Source organism: Juglans regia, chromosome 7, assembly GCF_001411555.2.
Source record: "Juglans regia cultivar Chandler chromosome 7, Walnut 2.0, whole genome shotgun sequence".
In the NCBI taxonomy this organism is placed as follows: Eukaryota; Viridiplantae; Streptophyta; class Magnoliopsida; order Fagales; family Juglandaceae; genus Juglans; species Juglans regia.
Genome location: NC_049907.1, coordinates 6,568,544 through 6,593,039, shown reverse-complemented (window position 1 = coordinate 6,593,039; position 24,496 = coordinate 6,568,544). Strand labels below are relative to the sequence as shown.

The 24,496-nt window shown below is 34.1% G+C and overlaps 1 protein-coding gene, 4 non-coding genes and 1 pseudogene across 6 annotated transcripts; 5 read left to right on the top strand and 1 right to left on the bottom strand.

The window, feature by feature from the left end:
- Positions 1–35: 35 nt before the first annotated feature.
- Positions 36–114, top strand: LOC118349092. The gene has a single exon (XR_004802085.1). It is a non-coding gene; the product is annotated as a small nucleolar RNA Z199 (small nucleolar RNA).
- Positions 115–240: 126 nt separating this feature from the next.
- On the top strand, positions 241–318 carry LOC118349137. The gene has a single exon (XR_004802127.1). It is a non-coding gene; the product is annotated as a small nucleolar RNA SNORD18 (small nucleolar RNA).
- Positions 319–379: 61 nt separating this feature from the next.
- Positions 380–469, top strand: LOC118349093. The gene has a single exon (XR_004802086.1). It is a non-coding gene; the product is annotated as a small nucleolar RNA U54 (small nucleolar RNA).
- A 127-nt stretch (positions 470–596) lies between these two features.
- On the top strand, positions 597–704 carry LOC118349094. The gene has a single exon (XR_004802087.1). It is a non-coding gene; the product is annotated as a small nucleolar RNA R64/Z200 family (small nucleolar RNA).
- An 8,847-nt stretch (positions 705–9,551) lies between these two features.
- Positions 9,552–17,705, top strand: LOC108985884 (digalactosyldiacylglycerol synthase 2, chloroplastic-like). 2 transcript variants are annotated; one of them, XM_018958344.2, is made up of 5 exons: positions 9,552–9,888; positions 11,458–11,848; positions 12,634–12,897; positions 15,629–15,978; positions 16,831–17,705. In XM_018958344.2, exons 2-5 carry the CDS (start codon positions 11,567–11,569, stop codon positions 17,339–17,341), a joined length of 1,407 nt encoding a protein of 468 aa, XP_018813889.1. In that variant the 5' UTR covers positions 9,552–9,888; positions 11,458–11,566; the 3' UTR covers positions 17,342–17,705. The 2 variants fall into 2 exon arrangements, with proteins under 2 accessions (XP_018813889.1, XP_018813890.1); XM_018958345.2 differs by having other exon boundaries at positions 9,635–9,888; positions 11,489–11,848.
- Positions 17,706–18,928: 1,223 nt separating this feature from the next.
- Positions 18,929–21,589, bottom strand: LOC108985885 (annotated as a pseudogene).
- Positions 21,590–24,496: the final 2,907 nt, after the last annotated feature.

Below are 24,496 nucleotides of genomic sequence, written 5' to 3'. Positions count from 1 at the left end.
TTGTTGTTGCAATGGATATCTTAGGGGACGAAGTGAGATCAGATGATGAGCGAAAAACTGCAACAAAATGATAGATTCGTTTCTTGATTACTTGTATTTAAGTCTCTGATGATTTTTTTCGTCCCAGCCATTCTCTCTCAAATTTCCTTTGTTTCTTTCTCTTTCCTTTAATCTTTTTTGGATTTGAATGCTTTTGTTATTTTCTCTGTTTTCTTTTGCCAGTGATGGATGCAAATTCGGGAGATATGATGAGAAAATTTTGGTCCGTGTTTCTGATTAAACCGTGACCGATAAACCCTAATAGCACACTCTGATCTCTATCATTCTTTTAATTCTTTTTTTAATTTATTTTTCGCATCCCCGTAGATCTTTCTATTTTGGCTCAATGATTGTATGCCCAGTTTTCTGGGAGATTTATACGCTATTCTGAGCTCTACATGTGCTGAATATAAGATCATTTATGAGAGCTGTTACTCTTAAAAACAGTTTGACTTATGGTTGAAGCTTATAAATCAGTTGGGAGTTTAGAATTCCTTGATTATTTGGTCCTGTTTGTTTAAGAAGAAAAATCTTTTGTTTGGGTTTCGTTCCTATGTATTTGCTGTGATGAATCATGAAACTACTCACATGTCAGACTTCAGAGATTTTTCCTCTTTCATAGGGGAAGAGATCTATGAGATAACATTCATGTTTCTGAGCATAATATGCAAGTTTATTTTCTTGCTGAGAAGCATCTAACCTGTTTTTGTAATTGGAGTTTAGTTGACACATCCCAGATAGATATTTGATAGCTGTATAGATATTTTTTCCTTTGACAATATTTTTTAAAATTAGAACTATATTTCACATTATCTGAAAACAATAATGATGCTAGATACTATTGTGGAGTATGAAAGTGTGTATAATTATTTTTAAATGTTGTGGAGTATGAAAGTGTGTATAATTATTTTTAAAAAGAGTATGATCCACCATTATTTTTATATAAATCTTGTGTTTATTTAATTTTTTAAATGAATTGCTTGGTATTTTTGCACTCTATGAAATATTATTTTTTATTTAGATAATATAGCATTCTCATTAACTTAATTAAATGAAAATGCAAACTAAAATTTGATTAACAATCTTTTAAAATGGTCTATATTGGAAGAGGTAAAAATAAATATATTATTAAGTTCTTCTAGGTACAGGTATTTTGGTGCACCACGTACCAATTGCTTATGCTATTTAAAAATAATAATAAAAAAAAGATAAGAAAAAGACGAAGAGAATAGAAAGAAGAAGAAGACCCTCAGCTTCATCTCCATTTCTCAATGCAGGCCTTTCAGTCTTCAGATCCCTTCATCTCTCTTACATCTCATCCCAAATCTCTTCCTCTAACCTTTGGTCGATACTCTATGGAGAACTATTGTTCATTATCAAATCAAATAGTGAGTGAGAGAATGGCTGAAGAACTAACATAGTACTTGAATTGGATACTTGTAGGCCTGACAATTTGAAAGCTATACATTACAAGTTAGTCTCTCTCATATGAGAAAAAAAAGTAGTTAATCACTTTTGATGTTTAGATTAAGGTTCGTTTGGACAGCAATATTAAGGGTGAAAACCGACCTATTCGGCGTGGTTTTTGGGCAAAATCGATGTCGACCAATGCTTAAATTTTGGGGGGCCAAAACCGGTCGATGGGGAGGAGAAACGTCGACACCGGTCGATGCTTCATTTTTGTGACGGTTCACGGTCGGTTCTCAGATCGAGTTTCATATGAGAGAGTAGAGACTAGAGAGAGAGAGAGTTGCAGCAAAGAGAGAGAGAGAGTGAAGATGAGAATTGAGACGCGAGAAAGAAGACGCGATGATCGCAACGACGCCGTTTGATTTAAACTTGTTTTAGATTCTCCTAACGTTCCCCCTTTGACTTACTAACATAAATTTTCTTATAAAAGGATTAAATACGTCATTCATCAACCCTTGGAAGGTGGCCGAGACATTAGTTAGGCTAAATGACATTATCAAGAACTCATAATGACAAACAATTTTAGGGATGTCATTAGTTACAATCCTGACTTGGTGATAACTGGATCTCAAATCTAGTTTAGAAAAAACAAACAAGCCAAACAATTCATCCAATAATTCATTGATTATTAGAATGAGGAATTTCACCTTCCCTGTCTTCTTATTTAAAGTCCGATTGTCAACACACAACCTCCAACTTCCGTCAGCCTTACGAACTATTAAAACAGGTGCCGAAAAAAAAACTAGTACTCAACCTCACCACACCAGATTTGAGTAACTCAGCAACGATTTTTTCTATCTCTATTTTCTGATAATAGGGGTATTGGTATGGCATATTGGCAATGGTTTGAGTGCATTTTTTGAGGAAAATTTGTTTGTCATGTGCACGGGGTGAGGGCAACCCCTTAGGTTCATTGAACACCCCTTCAAATTCATCCAAAAATTTAGTAAAGTCATCCCTCACATCTCTCGGATTTAGAGCTTTCTCTTCTTGGCCAACAATTTGCAGTAAAATTCCCTTGCCCTTAGCCATATTAACCTTGAGCAACTTATGACCATCCTCCATTACCAATGGTTTTAATTTCAACCCCTTCAACACTATCATTTTCCACCCATGTGCAAAACTCATTAACAATTTGAAAAAAATTCTAGGCTATAAGTCCCAATGTCTCTAGCTATTGAACTCCTAACACCACATCATAAACAATAAGATCAAGTAAATAAATGAAGGGTTTAAACAAAATACGTTGCACATTCAAATTTACTGCATTGCACACTCCCCCACTCATCAAGCATTAATCATTCGCTACCTTGACTTTTAAAGCAATTGAATGGTCCACTACCAACTTCAATTTAGTAACCAAATGGGAATCTATGAAATTATGTGAGTTGCCCAAATCCACTAAAATCATCAATTTCTGCCCTTTAATGCTGCCCACCAGCCTCATTGTACTAACTGTAGGAGTTCTAGCCATCGCAGCTAGTGAAATTCCAAGCTCCTCCACGTTATCTTCAACCTTGTTATCCTCAGCCATTTCCACCTTATACTCTGTAAGTTTGTCCCCTTCCTCCATTACTTCTTCTTCATCAGCTCGTAAGACGTAAATCCTTGGTTTTCTGTAGTTATGGGCTGGGCTATACTTCTCTTTACAGTGGTAGTACAACCCTTTCTTCCGTTTCTTATCCATTTGGGTTGAGGATATTGGTTTAGTATTACCTGTAGGTCCATTCCATCTACTGCTGTTGTTACCCAAGTAAGACCCTCGAGAAAAACCCCTTTCTATTTCATCACTCTTTTCTGCTATATGTTTATTGATCATATCTATATATTAGTATAACACAAATATTAATCTCATACCCAATACTATAAAATATAAATAAATTTAGTTTTAAGGTTATGTTTGTCCAAGTCATTTGCTTGCACAATACTCTTTCTCTGCAAAAACAAAATGAGCTACTAGTACTAGTACCTCTTGCCTTTTGCTTTCTTCTTCAAAATGTCAACATAATTTAGAGGAAAAGATAATATGAAAGTAAAATTACTGTCAAACAATTACCAATTACCTTCTTTGTCCTACATATATTTGAAATTGAGTCCATTATGTGTTGTTGAAAATTGAAATCAATATGAGAATAGGTCAATGCATGTTCCGCTTTATATATGCTTCATTATATTCCAATCAAGGATAATGATAAGTCCACTGATAACCAAACACATTTCTTTTTAGAAACAAGATAAAAATTAAGTGCATCTAATGATTAATTTGTTTATCATTTATTTATTTTTATTAAAGGGGTGGGGATATAGAACCCATGTTTTTTTTAATTTGGAAACCAGTGTCATATGTCATCAGGCTCTTGACAATCTGTTATCATTTTTAGTAGTTGACATAATAGTACGGATGATTATGTAAGTAAAATTATAAATAAAAAATATTTATAAAGAAATTTTATAAAAATAAATCTACAAATTCATCCAAGAATTTAGTAAAGTCATCCCCACATCTCTCGGATTTTGAACTTTCTCTTCTTGGCCAACAATTTGCAGTAAAATTTCCTTGCCCTTAGCTATGGTAACCTTGAGCAACTTGTAACCATCTTCCATTACCGATGGTTTTAATTTCAACCCCTTCAACTCTACCATTTTCCCCCCATGTGCAAAACTCATTAACAATTTGGAAAAGATCTCACATTATAGTTCTCAATCTATAGCTATTGAACTCCTAACACCACATCATAAACAATAAGATCAAGTAAATAAATGAAGGGTTTAAACAAAGTACGTTGCACCTTCAAATTTACTGCATTGCACACTCCCCCACTCCTCAAGCATTAATCATTCGCTATCTTAACTTTTAACACAATCGAAGGGTCCACTACCAACTTCAATTTAGGAACCAAAGCGGAATCTATGAAATTATGTGAGCTGCCCGAATCCACTAAAATCAGTAATTTCTCCCCTTTAATGTTGCCCACAGCCTCATTGTATTGAGTGTAGGAGTTCCAGCCATCGCAGCTAGTGAAATTTCAGGCTCCTCCTCGTTATCTTCAACCTTGTTATCATCAGCCATTTCCACCTTATACTCTGTAAAGTTGTTCCCTTCCTCCACTACTCTTCTTCTTCAGCTTGTAGGAAGTAAATCCTTGGTTTTCTGCATTTATGGGCTGGGCTATACTTCTAATCACAATGGTAGCACATCCCTTTCTTGCATTTCTCATCCATTTGGGTTGATGATACTGGTTTCGTATTACTTGTAAGTCCATTCCATCTACGGCTGTTGTTACCTGAGTAAGACTCTCGGGAAAAACCCCTACTATTTCACAACTCTTTTCTGCTGTGTGTTTGTTGATCATATCTATATATTATTATAACACAACTAATTAATCTCATACTCAATACTATAAAATATAAATAAATTTAGTTTTAAGAATATGTTTGCCCAAGTCATTTGCTTGCACAGTACTCTTTCTCTGCAAAAACAAAATGAGCTACTAGTACTAATACCTTTTGCCTTCTGCTTTCTTCCTTAAAATGTCAACATAATTTCGAGGAATAGATAATATGAAAGTAAAATTACTGTCAAGCAATTACCAATTACATTATTTGTCCTACATATATTTGAAATTGAGTCCATTAGGTGTTGTTAAAAATTAAAATCAATATGAGAATAGGTCAATGCATGTTCTGCTTTATATATGCTTCATTATATTCCAATCAAGGATGATGATAAGTCCACTAATAACCAAACACATTTCTTTTTAGAAACAAGATAAAGATTAAGTGTAACTAATGATTAATTTGTTTATCATTTATTTTTTTTTATTTTTATAAAAGGGGTGGGATATAGAACCCATGTTTTTTTAATTTGGAAACCAGTGTCATATGTCATCAGGCTCTTGACAATCTGTTTATCATTTTTAGTAGTTGGCATAGTAGCACGGATGATTATGTAAGTAAAATTATAAATACAAAAATACTTATAAATAAATTTTATAAAAATAAATCTACAAATTCATTCAGAATTTAGTAAAGTCATCCCCCACATCTCTCAGATTTAGAGCTTTCTCTTATTGGCCAACAATTTGCAGCAAATTCTCTTGCCCTTAGCCATAGTAGTCTTGAGCAACTTATGACCATCTTCCACTACCGATGGTTTTAATTTCAGCCCCTTCAACTCTACCATTTGCCCCTCATGTGCAAAACTCATTAACAATTTGGAAAAAATCCTAGGTTATAGGTCCCAATCTCTAGCTATTGACTCATAACACCACATCATAACCAGTAAGATCAAGTAAATAAATGAAGGGTTTAAACAAAGTATGTTGCACCTTCAAATTTACTGCATTGCACACTCCCACACTCCTTAAGCATTGATCATTCGCTACCTTGACTTTTAAAGCAATCAAAGGGTCCACTACCAACTTCAATTTAGGAACCAAAGTGTAATCTATGAAATTATGTGAGCTGCCCGAATCCACTAAAATCACTAATTTGTCCCTTTTAATGTTGCCCACCAGCCTCATTGTACTGACTGTAGGAGTTCCAGCCATCGCAGCTAGTGAAATTTCAGGCTTCTCCACGTTATCTTCAACCTTGTTATCCTCAGCCATTTCTACCTTATACTCTGTAAGGCTGTCCCCTTCCGTCACTACTTTTTCTTCATCAGCTTGTAGGAAGTAAATCCTTGGTTTTTTGCAGTTATGGGCCAGACTATACTTCTCATAACAGTGGTACACAACCATTTCTTGTGTTTCTCATCTATTTGGGTTGAGGATACTGGTTTAGTATTACCTGTAGGTTCATTCTATCTACTGGTGCTGTTACCCGAGTAAGACTCGGGAAAACCCCCCTAATATTTCACCACTCTTTTCTGCTGTGTGATTGTTGGATTTTCTTGCACTTAAGAGGTATTCCTTTTGAATTCTTGCTAAACCATATGTTGCATTCTTATTTACAAGGTTGAACATTTTAATGGGAATACGGATTTCATCTTTCAGTCCACTGATGAAACAACTTAGTTTATGCTCTTCGGAAAGTCCTCTCAAATGATTGGAAAGGGCTTCAAATTGTGCTTTGTAAGCTGAGAGGGTACTGGTTTGTTTCAACCTCGTTAACACTTCCATGAGATTGTTGTAGGTCGTCGGCTCAAAACAAAAGATCATGGACCTGGTGAAGGCCTCCCAGTCATGGAAATCGCCCCACCTCAAAAGACTCTTGGTACCACACAAGATCTTTCTCGTGCATGTGGTATGAAGCCATGAGCATGTGATGAGGCATAAGAGTTTGATGGAATTCGAAGTACTGATTGACCTTGAAGATCCAAGCCGCTGGGTTCTCTCCTTGAAAATGAGGAAACTCCAATTTCACCTCCCTGAAGTTAGCTCTTCTCAGATCTAGTGCTTCTTGGTCCTCATATTGCTGCTGATGCTCATGAAACTACTGCTGGTTATGCTAGTGTTGCTGATGATTCTGTTGATGTTGCTGGATGATTGTGCACATCATATCATTTAGGGTGTCTACATTATTTTTCAAATTTTGCATAGTTTGTTGTTGCTGGTCATGTTGTTGTTGGACTTCATGTAACTGTTGCTGGATATTTTCTTGTTGTTGAAGCCTGGATCTGGTATTTTCTGCCATAGGATTGGTGTGTGCTGATACCACTATTAGGACCCTGTTGTGATGATTGGATGTAAATACTAAATAGGGAATGAAGTAATTACGGTTGGGATGTTGCAGGAAAGGAAATGAGAATGAATATAAATTTTTTAAGGAATGCCTCAGATGGCCATACGTATATTAGATAAGGAAATCTTCTAAGGATTTCCAACCTCCTGACAATATTCAACTAGCAAATTCCAGAATAATCTCCTCTGCACCTCACTCTTTCCTTAAAGACGACATACTCCTTGTAACAGACTGGGTAAAAAACTATAAATTGACATGTACCACACTAAAGTAAAATCATTGACCATACGCACTGTTTTATATAAAACACTACGTATTCAACTCAGACTCAACCACATAACAACTTAAATAAAAATGGTGCGCAACACCACTATACTAAATTGTGCGTAGCACCACTAACATTAAATAGTGTCTAACCAGCAACAGACTCTACTTCCTGTTTTCTTGATCTTCCACATCTGCTTTCAACTCTTGATACGACATCGTTTCTTCTTCAAACTACTTAGGTTCTACTTTACTTCGCATAATCCCACTCTAGTTCAGATCTCTGTTTTCATCTCCCTTGTAATTTTCGTCTCTTATGCTGGAACCCTAACAACATGACCCTGCACTGTCGGGTGTTGTAGACAGAGTTTGAGGCAGTGACTGCTGCATGGAACAGACACATGAGACTTTCTGAATTGGCCCCACCTCTTGATCTGTCCACCGACATCTTGATGATGGGGTCGACGAATATTCTTGATGACGAGGATCGAGAAGGCCTTAGGAGTTTGAGCTTGAGAGGTTGATGCGCGAAACCGCCTTGAGAGGTTGATGCTCGAAACTGCCTTCAAGTAGAGTTTTCCTATAGAATTTTGTCACCCGCTTCTTTAACACACACTGTTTTATTAATCCGGTTGCATTCCATGTCATCTTTGTTGCACGATTGGTGCGCGAAATTGCCTTCAAGTAGAGTTTTCCATATTTCATACTTTATTAGGTCTTATCTGTTTTCATAATATTTCACAACTCATCTTATCTCATCTAATCATTACAATTTTTTAAAATTTTCACACAAAATAAAATAAACAATTCAACATTTTCAAATTCCAAAACAAAAATAATATTAAAAAAAAAATTCTAATAATATTTTATTCAATTTTAAACTTTTATCAGTTTATGTCAAGTCATCTCATCTCAATTGAATAATTTATATTAATTTCACTCATATTTTGTTGCTACATAAAATTTGCACTTCTAATTATTATTTATATATAGTTGCTTGCGTTGATACAATTTACAATGGATCTCAATTGCAAAATATGAAAAAATAAATTAAATAAAAATTAATAAATTAATAATATTTTATTATTATTTTATCTAATAGAGAGATATATAATTCAAAGCGGAATCTCTCTTGTATAGAATGGGCAAAATATTTAATCTTAACTTTAATGAAAATTATTTCTTCTGTCCTTGGCTTTTGTTCTTTATAAATGATCATTGTTTGTCCTTGTAAGAATTTTTATGTAATTAGTTTCAGGTTCTACTTTATTAAGAGATGAGATGAGATGAAAGTTAAAAATTAAATAAAATATTATTAGAAATATTTATTATATTTTATTTAAAATTTTGAAAAAATTGTGGTTATATTTGAATAGTAAACTACTATTCAATATTTTATCATTATTTTCCACATACTTTTTATTAATTTTTACTACTATTTACAACTATTTAATATTTTATTATTATTTTTTTACTATTTTTTTACTTCTATTAACAGATAATTTGAAATCTTCACACTACCCAAATATAACCTATATGAGATGAAATGAGATAAGTTGAGATCAACTCATTCTCATCTCAACACTCTTTTGAGATGCCAATATTTAACCAAACAATCATAAATTCCATACCAATCTACATTGAACCATCGCCTTCATTCGCACGTGGTAGTGTATCACATTTCAAGTATCTTCTTAATAATCAACCATTTAAATGATATCCAGTTGACGTGTGGCACATCATAAATATGATTAAGTATGATAAGATTAAGTAATGATAAATCCACGATTCCTTTTATAACTTTTCAAATAATTATATTTTAAAAATAAAGATATTTTTATAAAATAATAATACTTTTATAAATTATTATATAAAAAAATATATTTTTAATATAATTATTTAAAAAATTGTAAAAAGAGTTGTACATTTAGTTTTTTTTTTTTATATAAAAATTAACATTCATCAATTAAGATTATTAAACGGAAAAAAGTGAAAAGTACGACTATAGGGCATTACGTGGACAAGCTCAAAAGGAAAATGACGCAAATCCTTCGTCGAGCACTACAAAAAAGCCCTCAATCAATGTTCTGGGCCCATATCCAATTGTTCTGTCCAATAGATCAGAAGACGTCGAGACGAGACTTGTTGAGAGAGAGAGAGAGAGAGAGAGGAGAGAGGCTTGTTGAGAGAGAGAGAGAGAGAGAGAGAGAGAGGAGAGAGGCTTGTTGAGAGAGAGAGAGAGAGGCTTCGCCCAATCATGTGCGAAACTACCAGATATGCCAACGTTCTATATTCAGCTTCCCTTTCTCACGTCTCCAAATTCCAACGCTCCTTCATTTTCTCCCTGCGCCAAGTTTATTTTTCCACCAAGTTTCCTTTCAGCTCCGTTTCCCTTTCTCCTTGTCTGAATATATCTAGAAATAATTGAAGGTACGGTTTTTTGCCTTCTTTTGTTTTTCAAGTTTTAATTATAGTACAAATCTATGTTTCTTGATTCTTCTCTGGTTTACTCTTTTATTTTATAATTTTTTTCCTGTTTAAGTTGTATTTAGGACTGTATCTGATCCTAAATTCCTTAACGCTATCGTTCTTGCACGGCTTGCAACATTCGGGGTTCGAAATTAGTTTCTTTCTTTTGTTTCCTAATTTCTCTTACACATGGTTATTGTGAAGAATCTTGTTTTCTTCCTATTTTTCCCTTTTCGCATGCGATTTGTTTTTCGGTTTTGAATATTTTGTTAAAAATATTCGGTTCTTGAGTTTGAATTGGAGAAATTCCGAGTAGAAGTTCGCATAAATTGGATTTATATTGGTTTAATTTTGGGATTTTGTTAATCTTTTAGTTTGAATTGTGAATATTAGAGAACATTTTTTATATCATTATAATCGTTCTTTTATATATTTTTCATTGTTCTATATATTTTTGATAAGTCATTTGTGCTATATAGAATATAAAAATTATTATGAACATAATTTAAGATACAAAAATATAATCAATACAGGGATTGATGGTGTCATGACACACGTTTATGGTAATAAACAAATTAGAGATAAGAGTTTTTCCTATTTGACAAAACAAAATTTAATATGTTTAGGGTTAAGAAGAAAAAATGTTAAAAGGGGACTTGAGGGAAAATAAATTGTAATACTTCTCTATTCTACTTTGACTACCCTTCAAACTTTACTTTGTTCTCTTTTATACGCATGATAACAAGGAAGAACTTAAAAGGAACTTAATGGAGAATAGAGAAAGATTGCAAGTCATGACTTTAAGAAAGTTTTTTAGGTCCAAAGTTTTTAGTTTTTAAGAAAAGTTCATTTTTTTTATAAGATTTTGATTTTTAATAGAAACCTAAATATATATGTGTCTGTTAGATTATCTAAAATTATACAGATTTTTCAGTAGTTAGGCGGGTTATTTTATTTATTTTTATTTTTTTTTTTGGGGGGGGGGAGGAGGGTGGTTAGATTTGTAGTTTAAGATCAGCAAGATTACCAAGAGTAGTACCTATATGGCTTGGCAACATCACCTATTGAAAGGTCTTCATCTGTAATAACCCCTTTCCTGAAAGAAAAATATTTGACTATTTCCATTTTAGACTTTGCTAGTTCCTAGTTTCATAGCTTGTATTTAGGTGTTTCCGCTTGTATACTTCCTGTGTACTTGAGCTATGCCTATCTACTTGCATTAATAAATTTCTTATTACTTACAAAAAAAGAAAAGAAAAATATTTGACTAATAAACCTTGATGTTTTTGTAATTTAAGGTCAGTAAGATTACCAAGAGTAGTTCCTCTATCTATCTATATATATATATATATTTTGTTATGTATATGTACATCTATATCCGACATTCATGCATATATATATGTATATAAACATGCTTTTAATTGAGTTAAGTTCGATTCTTTATAATGGATGCTTCTTTCATAATTTTGTTATGAATTTGCGTGGCAACTAGATAGTTTGGGTGATAATTTACTTCCATCCCTTGTGCAGTCAAGGACATTGATTTGTGATTCTTGCACAGTGTGCTTCTTAACTTTAAGTGGTATGACATAAGCTGTAAGAGAGCCTCGGGAGATGGTTAGATTTCACTGTTGAACTAATGGATAAAAAGCAGCATATAGCAATTTTCACAACTGCCAGCCTTCCATGGATGACTGGAACTGCTGTCAACCCTCTGTTTCGTGCAGCCTATCTTTCGAAAGATGGAGAGAGAAAGGTCACCTTGGTGATTCCGTGGTTATCTTTGAAAGATCAAGGATTAGTATATCCCAGCAACATCACATTCATCTCACCATCAGAGCAGGAGAAATATGTCCGTCGGTGGCTTGAGGAGAGGACTGGATTCACATTTGGTTTCAGTATACGTTTTTATCCTGGAAGGGTAGTAACATCTGTAACTTTGTACAATCCTGATTCAGGCATTTGCACCAAATTAATCACTTTTGGAAGTGGGAAATTTTATTGGACAGTTTAATATCTAGTTATTTACTTGAGTATGGATGTTGTCTACCACGCAAAACGTTTTCCTCATCCTTTGGAGACTCCGCCTTGTATGGCAACAAGAAATTTCTCAAAAGATCTCATTTTTGTTTTTGAAAAAATTGACATCTTCAATCCAAGAATATTTTACAAATCAATTTTCTTTTTATCTCTTAAAATTTTTTCATCTAGTTATTTGCATTACAAAAACTTCTCTCTCCAAACATCATTTTGGTGGACCACACCATTTTTCCAATCTCCAATAAAGATATTTCTCAAAAACTTCCTCAATCCAAGCATGCTTTCTATGGGCATGGCACTTTCACAACGCAACAAAAACCTATCTTTAAGCATTTTTATATTGAGTTAAAAAAATTTCAAGAAAATCTTACATCTAAACAAGCTCTCCATGAACTATAAAGGGTTTATACCATTTTGTTCCCCCTGACTTACCTGTCTAATTCAAACATGATATCAACTCAGCTATAACTAAGCCTTTATTGGGATTGAGTTAATTTTGATGGGTGTTTAGGGTAAATTATTGGCCTTTTGCTCTGTGCAGAGTTCTCTGTTCTTTTTATAGAACAAACATCAGGCACATTATTAAGAACACGTTCTTCTGTTATTTTCCTCCTTTTTTTCAATTTTAGAGAATGATAATAATCCATGACATCACTTGTAGTGCAGTTTTCTAAAGATAAAAGGAGCATTCTTGCAGCTGGAGATATCTCAGAAATCATCCCCGATGAAGAGGCAGACATTGCTGTTCTCGAGGAGCCTGAGCATCTTACATGGTATCATCATGGAAAGCGATGGAAGATTAAATTCCGCATGGTTATAGGAATTATTCACACTAACTATTTGGAATATGTGAAGAGAGAGAAGAAAGGAATGCAAGCGTTTCTTCTCAAAATCATAAATAGCTGGGTTGTTGGTATCTATTGCCACAAGGTATGTTTCTAGATAACAGTTGGTTTTCATGAAATATGTTTCTATTTTTGGATGGTTAAATATTAATGATGTCCTGTGTCTACTTTATTTTGGCATTTTGACTTCGTACCACATTTAGTGAAATAGTGCAATCAGTTGTTTTTGAGTCTGGTTTGTTTTGTTATATATGATGTTTGTTTATTGCTATTCTTAGTTAAATCTTCTATATCTTAGAATGCAGTGATATTTCTGCTATATATGGAAACAGGAAAGGCTGTTTTATTATTGGGTATAAGTATCAAGTTTGCAGGTGATGATGCAGTTCACATCCAACTTTTATAGAATATGAGAAAAAGCTCCCATATTGGTGCTTGGTTTTGTTTGTCCCTGTAATCCTTTTTCTTTCAAGAGTGGGGCTGTATATTCTTTGCTTTCTGGTGGTGGACCTTCCTAATCTTACATAATGGCGGGCTGGCTATTGATAATGATTGGTTTTTCTAATATCAGTTGGCCTTTCCTACTGGATACACTCTGGGATTAAGGGGCTGTCTAGCTAGTAAGTTGGCAAGAGCACAAGAATGGAACTGGCAGTCCCTGCCCCCCACCCCCCCAACTTTTTATGAAGTCACCAATTATCAGGAATACCTAGTTTTCAGCATTGACATGTAATTAGAATAGGGTATAGTTTTACTTAGTTTTTATGAGCTTAGTTTTGGGATCCAACCCCTGAGCTCAATAGTGTAGAAGGCCTTCCTCTGCTTAAAGTGAGGGTTAATTAATAAAATTGGGGTTTCAAGCCTCTTCCAAAAAGAAAAAAGCTAGGAAGTTGGCAAGAGTGCAAGAACGAAGTGGGTAGGATTTAGTTTCTGGTGTTAGTTTTCTTTTTGTTTCTGGAAGTTGTAGGTATTTCCTTTGTATATGGCCCGTGTACTTGGGCTTATGCCTATATCTTTGAATAAAAATTATTACTTATAAAAAAAAAGGAAGTTGGTAGGATTTAGAGGAGGAATATAAGCTTTAGGGAGGTTTTAATGTTTTATGAGGTGAGATTGCTGAACATTTCAGCAAGAAGGGAATGGAGACCGGTTGAGAATTCGGCAAGGGAAAGGGAACCAATAGCTGAGAATGTCTGCAAGACAGGGACGAAGAGCAGCTGAAAATATCAGCAAGTAATGTAACGACCCAGGGAAAGTGCTAGCCATATCTGTGCTATAATCCTGAAAAGACTAGTCAATTTGAAGCTTCCCTAGAATCACTTATAAAACCTAGTTTCACCTAGGAAGTAGTAAGTAGCCATGCCTTAGCTCTCATGACTATCTTTATAACCTACCCACTCTATGTGGGTTTCTAATATTCCCAATATGGGACTTGGTGTTGCAGTAAGAGAGAACACATAAAAGTTAGAAAGAGGAGAGAGGGGGAAGGGAGGGGATACCAGTTGACTATTCAAGTAGGCTCATACAAATTCAATTTCAGTTCATTCCATCACTACCAATTGATAACAGGTTAACATACTTTTCTGGCAACCATAAGCAAGTAACCATACAGTCTGTCTATGAAGGTTTAACTAGTACAGCTCACTAGCTGCTATGACATTTTAAATAATAACAGCTTCCTGTTAAAGCTACTAGCTTTCTTCACCCTAAAGCTCATCACAGAAAAATGCTTTCATCCTGTAACCATCTACCACTTTATTTAAATCTAGGAAACAATTAACATAAAAAAATTAAATACTTGGCTAAAATATGCTAACAAAAACCCTCGGGCTGTATTATCCTAATTTTGACTTTTCTACACGAAGTTTCAAGAAATAGTCTCTGGAGTGGGGGCATTTATGCTGACTGCTGTTGCTTCTTGGCTTCCTGCTGTGGCTGGCTGCCACATCATTTTGGTTAGAGTTTGGTTATTTATTTCTATCCCATATGAGTTGGGGCCTGCATCAACTGCTTAGGATGGGGTTTTTCCTTTGGGTCATCCAGTATTTATCGATAAAGGAAACTTACATACCTCATACTCATTAGTTAAGAAGATAATACTTTACCCAAGGGCAGGTTTAAATTCCTAACTCTGCTTCATCACAATTGTCTACAACACGCCACAAGAGACCCTGGTAGGATTAATTACCCAATTAACCATTCTATTTGGCATCATTGACAGTGATGTGTCGCACAGTGAGTGAGGGTGATCTAATTTTCAGGGTAGTAATTTGCTGATGCAGCACTTGACATGGAGTATCTATTCCAGGGCATCATTCTTTTTTTTGCATTTCTGGGATGTCAGGGGCGGTTTAGGCATTTAAATGTGGCTGTTTTGGTGAAGTAAGTTTTGTGTGTGGATTTTGAGGCATTTAGGATTTTCTCTGTTGAGTAAGGGTAGGTTTGGGGGGTGAGATGAGAATTTTGTGTTTTGTTTTGAAGTTTAAAATATTAAGTTTTAATATTATTATTGTTTTGGGATTTGAAAAAGGTGTATTGGGATTTAAAAAAGTTGAATTGTTTATTATATTTTGTATGGAGATTTGAAAAAGGTGTAATGATGAGATGAGATGAGATGAAAATTTTGTGTTTTGTTTGAGGTCCCAAACCTACCCTAAATCTGCATGTAGAGTAGTAAGTGTGCGGTTGCATGTGGTGATGTAATGCAAGATCATGGTAATGACTATTCATTACTAATTATGGAGAAGAGACCTTTATGCGTAATTATATTCCCAGAGGAATAGCTTGCTTACCAGATATTTGTGCTGGGATTGCAGGTAATTAGATTATCTGCTGCAACACAGGATTATCCCAAGTCAATCATCTGCAATGTTCATGGAGTCAATCCCAAGTTCCTCGAGATATACAAGGAAAAGATAGAGCAACAACAAAATGGGAAACAAGTCTTCACTAAAGGTGCCTACTACATTGGGAAGATGGTATGGAACAAAGGCTACAAGGAGCTACTAAAACTTCTTCATGATCACCAAACGGAACTAGCTGGGATTGAGGTTGATTTATATGGTAATGGAGAAGACTCTGATCAAGTTCAGGAAGCTGCTAAAAAGCTGGAACTAGCTGTTAGAGTTCACCCTGGGCGTGATCATGCTGATCCTCTATTCCATGAGTAAGGTTCTGTTTGATAATTGTTTTCAAGAAATTTTTTTTTTTTTGGTTATTGTAGCATCTTAAAAAGTATTTTTTTTTTTTTTTATAAGTAAACAAATTTTATTGATCAAAGAATTGGCAAAGCCATATACATAGGTCTAAAACAGAAAAAATGCCTTAAGCTACGTAGACACATTATAGACAAGAAAATCATGTGGGTCCATGCCATTGAAGTTAATGCAATGGCCCAAGTACAAAGTGTTCTAAAGGAAAAAACTTTCTGCTCCTCCTGCGATCTCTTCTTGTCTTCAAATGTCCTGTCATTCCGTTCCTGCCATATACACCACATAATGCATATAGGGATCATCTTTCATACGGCTTTAATTTGTTGCATGCCTTTTGTGGAGGTATTTTTTTTTTGTTTACCATAGCGCCACAAAGTATTTGGTAAGTGTTTTACTTATCAAAAGTATTTGGTAAGTGTTTTAGGAGTATCCCTATGTGCAGTGGGCAAGATCTCTCCCCACCCAAAAGCAGAATTCCAGTAGCTGGTGGTCCATCAACATTTTTGTTTTCTGCCATGGATGTGGTGTGCTCTAGCATACAAATTATTCTTTTATGTTTCCCTTGTGATCCTTATCCTCTGCAGGGACTCATCTAGTACATTCCTAGTGTAATGAGATTTCTCCTTTTGAGATGTTCAATGTGGTTGGATCAGATTCCTTTTTCCCCAGTTTTCTTTCAGTAATAATGTGTTTCTGAATCCATGCACCACCACACCCCACACGTAGAGCCTCATGAGATTTCTCTGCAGAGATTGTTAGCCATCTGGTGTTGCTTCATATTAATTATTTTTACTTGTCTGTTTCAGTTTTAAAGTGTTTCTGAATCCTAGCACCACGGATGTGGTTTGTACCACTACAGCTGAAGCACTGGCTATGGGCAAAATTGTTGTCTGTGCCAATCATCCCTCAAACGAATTCTTCAAGCAGTTCCCCAATTGCTGGACCTATGATGACAGCAATGGATTTGTTGAAGCCACATGCAAGGCATTAGCCGAAGAGCCTGCACAGCTGACTGATGCACAGAGGCATGAGCTATCATGGGAGGCAGCCACAGAACGGTTCCTGAAGGTTACTGAACTGGACCAGGTTCCTACTAGTAAGCCGTCAAATATTCCTCAAAAGAACTTTATGTCTACGTCTTTCAATTTTCGGAAGAACATGGAGGATGCATCAGCATATGTGCATTATGTGGCTTCTGGGTCTGAAGCATCACGAAAAGTGTTTGGTGCAATTCCCGGGAGCTTGCAACCAAATGAACAACAATGCAAAGAACTAGGGTTAGCCATTCCTGCAGCAAAGCGAGGCTCAAGAAAATGATTCTATGAAAAGATACAGGTGTAAAGCATTTCTCTTGTTCTTCTCTATATTCTTTGGTTGCCTGATATTGAGAATGGTATATGAAGCATGTTTCCACGTCATCAAGTGATTGCTTAGGGGGCTGCTAGCTTTCTATGTAATTGCTGTATAATTATGCATTATGGTCCACACCTACTTTGCTCCTTGTGATAAATTCTACTTTTTTTCTTACGCATGTTCTGACTATAACATGGTGTAGAAACTTCAGCAAGGCAGAGAACATTGGTGATGATATAAAATAATTGGTGCTGAGAAGCCACTATGACCAATTACAAAGTTGAACCTTTCTTAGTTCCATTCAAGCAAATGGTCTTGTGATTGATTATAATAGCCATATCAGGTCATCATATTATGAGAACTAGTTTCCATTATATAAGATTTGTAGCACTTGGATGATGGATCCTGATTACACGGAGGAGAAAGCATTTTCTGAATGCTCTAAAAAAATTCGTTTTTATGATGGTTAATATATTCACCACTGGTCCAATCAATTGGGCGAGATGATGTACCATTTTATTGTCGTGTTGTGAATGTTAGAGTAGAGGAGTAGCTTAGTTTACCCTGGGGCTTGGTGGCGGGCCTCGGCATCATTTTCACCAGTCTCCTCGTCTTAATATAAATATATATAATAACTTTTTTTTAATAAAATGACGTTGTTGGTCTCTCAATCTCTCTTTCATCGTGGGCAGTGGGTGGACGGCTCTAGGGGCCAATCTACCCCCGACATCCTGACTAGGGGTGTGCATCCGGATCGGATTTTTTTTTTCCGGTCCGGTCCGAAACCTGGAAACCCGGGTGCATCCGGATGAACACACCTAATCCTGACCCTGCGGGGCACCCATCAATCTAGCTTGAAAATACTAATCTTTGCTTGAGCCTTGTTTGAATGTTTCAATCAAAACTAATAAAGAGAATCTATTTGTAAGCTCATTTTTTATATTAGAGAAGCTAGCAAACAGGTAGAGTGTAAACACCCTTTTTACACCATAAATTGTCACCTCGTAGTTCCATGAAAAAAAATTTACAACCTGCCTCACACGAGTAAAATACACCCCCCTCCCTCCCTGCGTACTGTGATTCTCACTCTCTCTCTCTCTCTGAAATACACAACCACATTCACAACCGAGTGGAGTAGAAAAAAATCCAAAAACAAAAACTTAACAAGAACTAAAATGAAGGATACAAAAATAACCCCTAAATATCTCTTTCGTGAATTAACGAACTTGGTAAACAAGCTCACTAGTGTATTTCAACTTGAGAGAGAGAGAGAGAGAGAGAGAGAGAGAGAGAATTTTTTTCCATGGAACTAGGACGTGACAGTTTCTTATTAGACAGTGTAAAAAGGGTGTTTACACCATAACCTGTTTGAAGTTAAACTCTTTTTATACATCAAGACACACCAGTGATGTGGAGCTTATAAAAGCATGCCACAACAATTAATAAATAGTATTTTGGTTTTTTTTTTTTTTTTTATAAATGTAATGAATGTCACGATAAGTAATGTGTTTATCCATTGACTTGTTAATAGCAAAACTCAAACTAGTATAATTATTTAGTCCCGTATATAACAGGTACATAACTTATCATGAATAGCCTAACTTCACACCATGCAAAACAGAAGGCAAGGTTAATCCTAGTAAGATGATTCTTTCCATCCACCAAGCTTTCCTCTTCTCTTGACGATTCTATCACCCCACCATAGTTCACGGCCTTCTCCGCACAGCACCCCCGACTGCCGCCGCTCTGATAAGTGCTAACAAAAGTATGAGTCTTAGGCATGCACTACCAACACAAGCATGAGAAAGGATAAGCATTCTTCTATTAGAGAAATGTTAGATATACACAAAGACTTTACAAAAGTAAACTTACACAATATGATTTGATATATTACATTAGATCTATTTTACATGCACAATAAAAAGTGTTTTATAATTTGATGTACCATATCAAAACGCATTAGTTCGCAAGTCTACTTTTATAAAATCTGTGTGTAGACAAAAAATTTCTCATTATAATTTATATTATAGATTAAGTTAATCTTTACTAAAATTTTGAAAATCTAATGTAACTCTATGCCTACTACCCAATAAAGTGGTATGGTACTCTTCTTTTTGACAAATTAAACTCTACTAGATTACTTAAACAAATTGAAATGACTGTACACAATACTCTAAGCATACAATTAATAAGCGATACCTTAGGAGTGAAAGTCATGCCAACTCTGATTTCTCGTCGATATTCCTCATTCTTGACAACTCTGTATATAGTGGGCGGCAAGCTCCCTTCTATGAACAACGCCTCTAAAGGAATTCTGCAGGTTCATTATTCATAATAAATAAATAAATATAAAAAAAATTGATTTTCAGTAAATTTTCTATATGTTGCAGACAAATCTAAGAGGTCAACTTCATTTACATAATAATAATGTAAACTATAATCGTTTGGATAGTAAGATTAGATGATATGAGATGATTTTAGATTAATTGAATAAAATATTGTTAGAATTTTATTTTTTAATATTATTATTATTTTGTGATTTGAAAAAATTGAATTGTTTATTATAGTTTGTGTAAGAATTTGAGAAAGTTGTAATGATGAAATATGATAAAAAAAGATGAGATGAAACCATTTCTATATCCAGTCAGTGCAAATAAGCTGAAATATTATTTAAGTCATGAATGTAAGGTTGGGAATTATATTAAGTTATTTAAATAATGTATCCAAATTATATTTATTGAAATCATACGTTTTTAAATAGTTAATTATTTAACTAATTGACATTCAAAATCATTTAAATTGCATCATATCAACATATGTGATTGAAGATGACAAGATCTAAGATGAAAAGCAGCAATTATCTTTTTTTTTTTTTTTTTTCTTTCTGAGTGTCGGTTTGGATTGAGAGATCATCTCAACTAATTTCACTACTATTCATAAATTTCAACTCACAAACCTCACTCATATTCATAAATTATCTCAACTCATCTTATATCATCTCTCAATCCAAACATGATAACTCACGTGGCTTCTCCAACAAAATCATCGTTGGTGAAACAATCTTTATCCATTATCTTCGGATTGAGCTTCGAAGCTTAATCAATCATGACTGTGAAAACAAATGTCTCATTCCATTGTGGTTCAGATCCTTGACCTGCATGTAACAACATCAATATTGATTACTGTATATAACCCAGCAATCTAATATTGCCTGAAGCCACTACGTCCGATTATATTCAACCTTCTTGAAAATAATGCACGTTGAAAGTAATTGAGTACTGAGTTACCAATCACAAATTACTATCAATGTGATCAGACTCTGATCAATATCATGAGTAGTGAACCTAAAAGGGTACATACTCTAAATGCCGATTACTATGTTGTTCATGCAAAAAGACGCAGGTAAAACAATAATGAAGTAATGTACGTGAAAGATATATATATATATATATAGCTGGAAATTAATGTACCTGATGCAACACTGCTTCTCTGCTCCTGGGTCCAGCAAGTGAGAAGAACATAGGCGTCCATGTTTGCTACTCATAAACACTTGATCCATCAGATAAACACAATCACTGCAATCAATCGTCTGATTTCCATACAAATCGTGAAGTACTAGAGCCCTATGTCTATAGCAAATAATGATCTTTAGGATGCCCTAGTTCTTAATTTGTTGAAGTTGATCTCCAAGAAATCATTCATGGGACTAGACAAATTAATTCATTTGCTCCTTTTGTCATATATTTAAAAGCTATCTATTCCTAGCTGGAAAAAAAAAAAGTAGTTGAGAGAAAATCATATCTATTTCTATAAATTAAATCCAAGCCTTAAAAAAGGGAAACAAATAGGAAGATTATAAAGTGATCATATCTATAAATCATTAGCAACCGCTGTATCATAATCTTAGAATTTCATAACAACCGGATTAAAAAAAAAAAAAAACCGATATATCAAAAAAATGTATTGTATATAATATATATGGAGATAACACAGTTCAGATCCACAGATCCAAAGGTATATATATCCATGTAAAGGATCAATGAAACACTTGCAGAAATTAAGCATTATATTGATCTATATTTGCATATGCGCACACATGAGCGCATATATATACAACACAGAGAGAAAGATATGGTTTTACGGACAGAAAAAATCGGAGTTCTCGAGGCCTTCGGCACAAACGAGAAGAACTTCAAGTGTTCCTTCTGGCATATTAATTGGAGAGAACTCAGGAAAACTGCAAATCAAGCTATTTATATACCCAGTCGATCAGAAACTCGACTTCCGAGGAATTTTCCTATGCACTTTGATGTTTTTGTATCAGTTGATGGAGTACATGGCCGTCTGAGGAATCTAAATGCAGGAGAAAAACAAGTGACAACCTATGTAATAAATTTTACTTTTCTAGATGGTTTAGGTTGCGGTTGAACGGTTTCCTGACATTGCATATCTTCCATTTAAGTTGTGTATGTATATATATATTATATATACTATGGAACGACTCCAGGTGCGTTAGTATGAGTATTGATCTGCATCTATATTGGATTATTTATTTACTTTTTATATAATAATAAAATATTATTAATTTTTTATTTTAAAAAAATTGAAACAAAAAGAAAGAAAAATGAGTACACTGTCAGAATAAAAATGACATGAAAAAGAGACGTTAATTCATGTGTGTTGCGGGGCTATTAAGTGCCTTTTGGTAAAACATGATCCTTCATTAAATTCTATAATTGAGCTACACGTCAAATGGTCAAGGGTCTTAAGAAGACATTTTGGTAAAACATGATTATTAATTAAATTCTACAAGAGGGCTACACGCTGGTCAAGAGTTTTAAAGGCCTTTTGATAAAAAATGACTTAACGAACTCAACGGAAAAATAAAAAAAGTTAAATGAAAAAAACAAATGTTACTATTCACAGTTAGATAGACACTTATTATAATAGAGTAGATATATATATATATATTGTTGTAAATTCATGGAATGTATTTGATGGATGACCATTAGTATTCTTCTATATTCATATATCTCTATTTCTCATGTTCATGTATCTCTTTGATTCATGTATTGTCATTCCCTAAATTTATGTACTCATTTAATATCATGTATCCTCCATGCCTATAAATAGGTGTCTTGAGGAGCATTTGTAGTAGACTTACAACAAGGAAGTTAAGAGAAATAATACTTAGTTCTTGGAGAACTAATTCTAGATATTGTGGTCTTTCAAATCTCTTGCTACTTTTCTTTAATTTTACAACACGTTATTAGCACGAGACTCTAGCCAATTGTCGTGGTATTTGACATTAAAAGCTATCTGTGAAATTGCTCTGATCACTGTAAGTCATTCCACAATTTTATAATATCATTTTATAATCATCATGGTATGTTCATATTTTCGAATGACGCTATAACATATATTTTATGCAATACTCTTTGAAGTAAAATATTATATTGTCAATGCAATTCGTATGACTGTTATCCTTGATTTATTGGATAGTCTAAGAGAGAGATACGAGCACCAGAAGACTGTTATCCTTCCAAAAGCTCGCTATGATTAAATGCACTTGAGGTTGCAAGATTTTAAAATAGTGTCTAAGTACAACTCTGTACTTTTCAAAATAAGCTCACAATTGAATTTATGTGGTGAGAAAGTCACTGATGAAGATATGTTAGAAAAAACATATATCACTTTCCATGCCTTGAATGTGCTCTTACAGCAGCAATATTGAGAGCGCAAGTTCACAAAATATTATGAACTAATATCTTGTCTGTTAGTGGCTAAACAGAATAATAAAGTTTTAATGAAAAATCATCAATCTCGTCCAACTGGTTATACTCTATTCCCTGAAGCAAATGAAACTTGATTTCATAATCATAAAGGAAATCGTGGACGTGATCAGGGATGTGGTCGTGGTAAGAAAAACTATAAAAATCAAAGAGACCGTGCTCAAAATTATTCAAAGAGAAACTCAGTATACCACCAGAAGTGGAACAACACTGAGACAAAAAATGATGATAATAAAGGCTCACAAAATAAGCCTATGAAAAACTATGAGGATAAATATTTTAGATGTAGTATAAATGGACATTGATCACGTACATGTTGTACACCAAAATATTTAATTGACCTATATCAGGCCTCCATTAAAGAAAAGGAAAATGGGGTCAAAATGAATTTTGATGACCACAAGAATCCAGTAGATTCAATTTATACCCCAGATTGAATGGATCTCACTCATCTAGATGTTTCTGATTTCTTTGTGAACCCCAAAGAAAATACATATCTTTTTTATTAGTGATGATTTTGGATACAATAATTAATTTTCTTTCTTTGCCTTATAATCATATTATATTTCAATTATTATCTTCGAATACATTGTAATTTTCCTTTATATTAATAAAGTTTTATATGTTTTTTTTTCTTTTATTAAGGAAGCATGAATTTTATTGATGAATTGATTAATTTGAAGAAAATTGATAGAGATGTATGTCTCACAGACAGTTGTACCACACATACAATTCTTAAATATAAGAAATATTTTCAATGTTTAACATTGAATAGAGCTAATGTCAATACCATATCTAGTTCTTCAAACCTAATTGAAGACTCTGAAAGAGCAAATATAATGTTAGCAGAATGAACGAAATTTTGTATTGACGATACTTTATATTTTTCAAAATCTAAAAGAAATTTGCTAAGTTTTAAAGATATTAGTCGTAATGATTATCATGTTGAAACAATCAATGAATGCAGTAATGAATATCTTTACATTACTTCTATGATTTTGGGCCAGAAACTCATATTAGAAAAACTGACAGCTCTCTCTTTGAGCTTATATTATACAACTATGAGTAAAATTGAATAAAATATTGTAATGTACCGGAAGTGTTCTGATCCAAAATTTTTTTATGTTTTGACATTATCACCTTGGACATCCGATATCAATTATGATGTGATGAATAATTGATAACTCACATGGACATCCTCTAAAGAATCTGAAAATTCTTTTACCAAGTGATTATCCATGTGTATCATATTCTCAAAGAAAACTTATTATCATACCATCTCCTCCTAAGGTAGTAATTGAATCTCCATCATTTTTAGAAAGAATTC

Excerpts from the sequence above, each read along its gene's own strand:
- LOC108985884 (XM_018958344.2), top strand. The coding sequence starts at position 11,567 with ATGGATAAAAAGCAGCATATAGCAATTTTCACAACTGCCAGCCTTCCA. Across the intron at positions 11,849-12,633 it reads TACGTTTTTATCCTGGAAGG|TTTTCTAAAGATAAAAGGAG; the intron begins GTAGTAACATCT and ends CTTGTAGTGCAG. Across the intron at positions 12,898-15,628 it reads TTGGTATCTATTGCCACAAG|GTAATTAGATTATCTGCTGC; the intron begins GTATGTTTCTAG and ends CTGGGATTGCAG.